A 4,326-nucleotide genomic window follows, 5' to 3' on the forward strand; every position below is an offset into this window, starting at 1 on the left:
ATGTCTTCATGTCTGCATGTGTTGTCGTGGACGACAGGACAACGCTCCGATCACAGAGCAACGGTCACACTGACCAGCTGATGACAGAAAACTTTATGAACATCACACAGGTTTACACAGATCAGTCCAGTCATTAAAGGGTTAATATTTAACACGCTCCAGCCTCATCTGTGGATGTTTATTAACGCTGTTATTATTATTGTTTATTATTATTGTTGTTGTTGTTAGGGTTTTAATATTATTAGTAAACAGCTGCTCAGTGTGTGTGTGTGTGTGTGTGTGTGTGTGTGTGCTTTATTTTGAAGGCGGTGTCACTGAATTTCCGGTGCTGCCGTGCGTTTCCTGCCGTCACCTTGACGCACCTCTGACGGTCTCAGTCGGCATGACAACGCGCTCTCGAGGGCAAACGGGGAACGGCTGACGGGCGCGAGGATGGAAGCAGAAGATGCCCAGTAACGGAAACAGCGGCGGGAAGAGAACGAACGGCAGCACCGGCACCGGCACCGGCACCTGCTCCGGGAGCGTCTCGGTCCATGTCCCGGCCATGGAGAGAGCCCGGCCGGTGACGGTGACGGTGTCCGCGGTGAGCCTCGCGCTCAGCGTGCTGTCCCTGCTGCTGCTGGTCACCGCCATCTCCACCGACCACTGGTACGAGACCGACACCCGCAGACACAAGGACAACTGCGACCGTCACGGATCCGACTCCAACGACCAGAAGAACCGGGAGATGCCCATCTACCACCTCCCGCTGGTGGACACCGGCAGCGGCGGGGCTCGGCACCGGGACGTGGCGCTGATGAAGCCCGTGCATGTGGGCAGCAAAGAGGAGGAGCTGTTGGAGAATTGGCGGGCCATCCTGGGGCTGGGCATCCTGGAGACCGAGTGCGGCAGGCCGCTGTTCTCCGTGCACTCCGGCCTGTGGAGGAAGTGCTACTTCAAAGGCCTGGACCCGGATATCGATAAGCTCATCGACCGGGGTCAGTCTGCACGCACCGTGCACACACACACATATACATAACATATAAATTAATGTATACACTGTATACAATAACATTATTAATGTTACATCATACGGCTTCATTATGTTTATATATAATGTTGATAAAGAGCTCCCTGACATTACATCATGTTATTAACATCATGTTATTCACATTATGTTATTCACATCATATTATTATGTCATGTTATTACATCATACTATTACATCATATTCACATCATGTTATTACATCATATTCACATCATATTATTCACATCATATTCACATCATGTTATTACATCATATTATTACATCATATTCACATCATATTATTCACATCATGTTATTCACATTATATTATTACATCATATTCACATCATGTTATTCACATCATGTTATTACATCATATTCACATCATATTATTACATCATATTATTCACATCATATTATTACATCATATTATTCAAATCTGTGGTATTACATCATATTATTCAAATCATATTATTCACATCATGTTATTTACATCGTGTTATTACATCATGTTATTCACATCATATTATTCACATCATGTTATTACATCATATTATTCACATCATGTTATACCATCATATTATTCACATCATGTTATTACATCATGTTATTACATCATGTTATTACATCATATTATTCACATCACGTTATTCACATCATGTTATTACATCATGTTATTACATCATATTATTCACATCATGTTTTTACATCATGTTATTACATCATATTATTCATATCATGTTATTACATCATGTTATTCACATATTATTCACATCATGTTATTACATCATGTTATTATATCATGTTATTCACATCATATTATTCACATCATGTTATTACATCATATTATTCACATCATGTTATTACATCATAACATTCACATCATGTTATTACATAATGTTATTACATCATATTATTCACATCATGTTATTACATCATGTTATTCACATCATGTCATTGACATCATGTTATTACATCATGTTATTACATCATAATATTCACATATTACTACATGTTATTCACATCATGTTATTACATCATGTTATTCACATCATATTATTCACACCATGTTATTACATCATATTATTCACATCATGTATTACATCATATCATTCACATCATGTTATTACAACATATTATTCACAACATTATTACATCATATTATTCACATCATTTTATCACATCATGTTATTACATGTTACTGCATCATATTTTTCACATCATTTTATTACATCATGTTATTACAACATGTTATTGCATCATATTTTTCACATCATGTTATTGCATGATGTTATTCACATCATGTTATTACATCATATTATTCACATGTTATTACATCATATTATTCACATCATGTTATTCATATCATGTTATTACATCATATTATTCACATCATATTATTCACATCATGTTATTCACATCATGTTATTACATCATGTTAATCACATCATATTATTCACATGTTATTACATCATATTATTCACATCATGTTATTACATCATAATATTCACATCATATTATTCACATCATGTTATTACATCATATTATTCACATCATATTATTCACATCATGTTATTTACATCATATTATTCACATGTTATTACATCATATTATTCACATCATGTATTACATCATATTATTCACATCATGTTATTACATCATATTATTCTAATCATGTTATTACATCATATTATCCATATCATGTTATTACATCATGTTATTCACATCATGTTATTACATCCTAATATTCACATCATATTATTACAACATGTTTTTCACATCATGTTATTACATCATATTATCCACATCATGTTATTACATCATGTTATTCACATCATGTTATTACATCCTAATATTCACATCATATTATTACATGTTTTTCACATCATGTTATTACATCATATTATTCACATGATATTATTCACATCATGTTATTACATCATATTATTCACATGATGTATTACATCATATTATTCACATCATGTTATTACATCATATTATTCACATGATTTATTACATCATATTATTCACATCATGTTATTACATCATATTATTCACATCATGTTATGACATCATATTATCCACATCATGATTTTACATCATGTTATTACATCATATTATTCACATCATATTATTACATCATATTCACATCATGTTATTACATCATATTATTACATCATCTCTCTCTCTCTCTCTCTCTCTCTCTCTCTCTCTCTCTCTCTCTCTCATTGNGTATGCTGTAAAGCCCTGTGAGGCAAATTGTGATTTGTGATATTGGGCTTTATAAATAAAATTGATTGATTGATTGATTGATCATATTCACATCATGGTATTCACATCATGTTATTACTTCATATTATTCACATCATGTTATTACATCATGTTATTCATGTCATGTTATTACAACATGTTATTACACCATATTAATCACATCATGTTATTACATCATGTTATTCATATCATGTTATTACAACATGTTATTACATGATATTATTCACATCATGGTATTACATGATGTTATTCACATCATATGATTCACATCATGTTATTACATGATGTTATTCACATCATATTATTCACATCATGTTATTACATGGTATTATTCACATCATGTTATTACATGATGTTATTCACATCATTTTATTCACATCATGTTATTCCATCAAGTTATTCACATCATTTTATTCACATCATGTTATTTACATCATGTTATTACATCATATTATTCACATCATGTTATTATATCTTATTATTAACATCATGTTATTACATGATAATATTCACATCATGTTTTTCACATCATGTTATTACATCATATTATTCACATCATGTTATTCACATCATATCATTGACATCATGTTATTAACATCATGTTATTCACATCATATTATTACATCATGTTATTCACACCATATTGTTCACATCATGTTATTACATCATATCATTACATCATATTCACATCATGTTATTCACATCACCATCATCTATGGCTCAAATGTGTCTGATAGAAACACTTTGTTTTTAACAAAACACAGAATAAAGATAGTCGGATCATTCATAATTATTCAACAGGGTCCGACGTTAAGGTTTTTTCCTACTTGCCCTGCCGGGCAAATACTTCTCAAATCTACTTGCCCCATCTAAATTCTCACTTGCCCTGCCTAAGAGGTTCTTTTTCTGGCTGTGTGGTGCATATTTTCGCTCATGATTTATATCTTACGTCAGCAGAGACGCTCAGCCAATGGAGGCAGCAGCACAAAAAAAAGCAGCACACTGCAACTGGCCCCTCCGAGGACAGAAACAGGAGAGGAAATACAC

At 33.5% G+C, this 4,326-nt stretch overlaps 1 protein-coding gene across 2 annotated transcripts in view; it reads left to right on the forward strand.

Annotated features, from left to right (window-relative positions):
• Window positions 1-378: 378 nt before the first annotated feature.
• tmem178a (transmembrane protein 178a) overlaps window positions 379-4,326 on the forward strand; it is a 13,914-nt gene continuing 9,966 nt past the window's right edge. For both annotated transcript variants that reach the window (XM_050043473.1, XM_050043474.1), the window contains exon 1: window positions 379-977. In XM_050043473.1, coding sequence (XP_049899430.1) covers window positions 446-977 — 532 coding nt within the window. In that variant the 5' untranslated portion in view covers window positions 379-445. The remainder of the gene's footprint in view (window positions 978-4,326) is intronic.

The sequence above is a fragment of the Epinephelus moara genome, chromosome 5 (genome assembly GCF_006386435.1).
Source record: "Epinephelus moara isolate mb chromosome 5, YSFRI_EMoa_1.0, whole genome shotgun sequence".
Lineage (NCBI taxonomy): Eukaryota > Metazoa > Chordata > Actinopteri > Perciformes > Serranidae > Epinephelus > Epinephelus moara.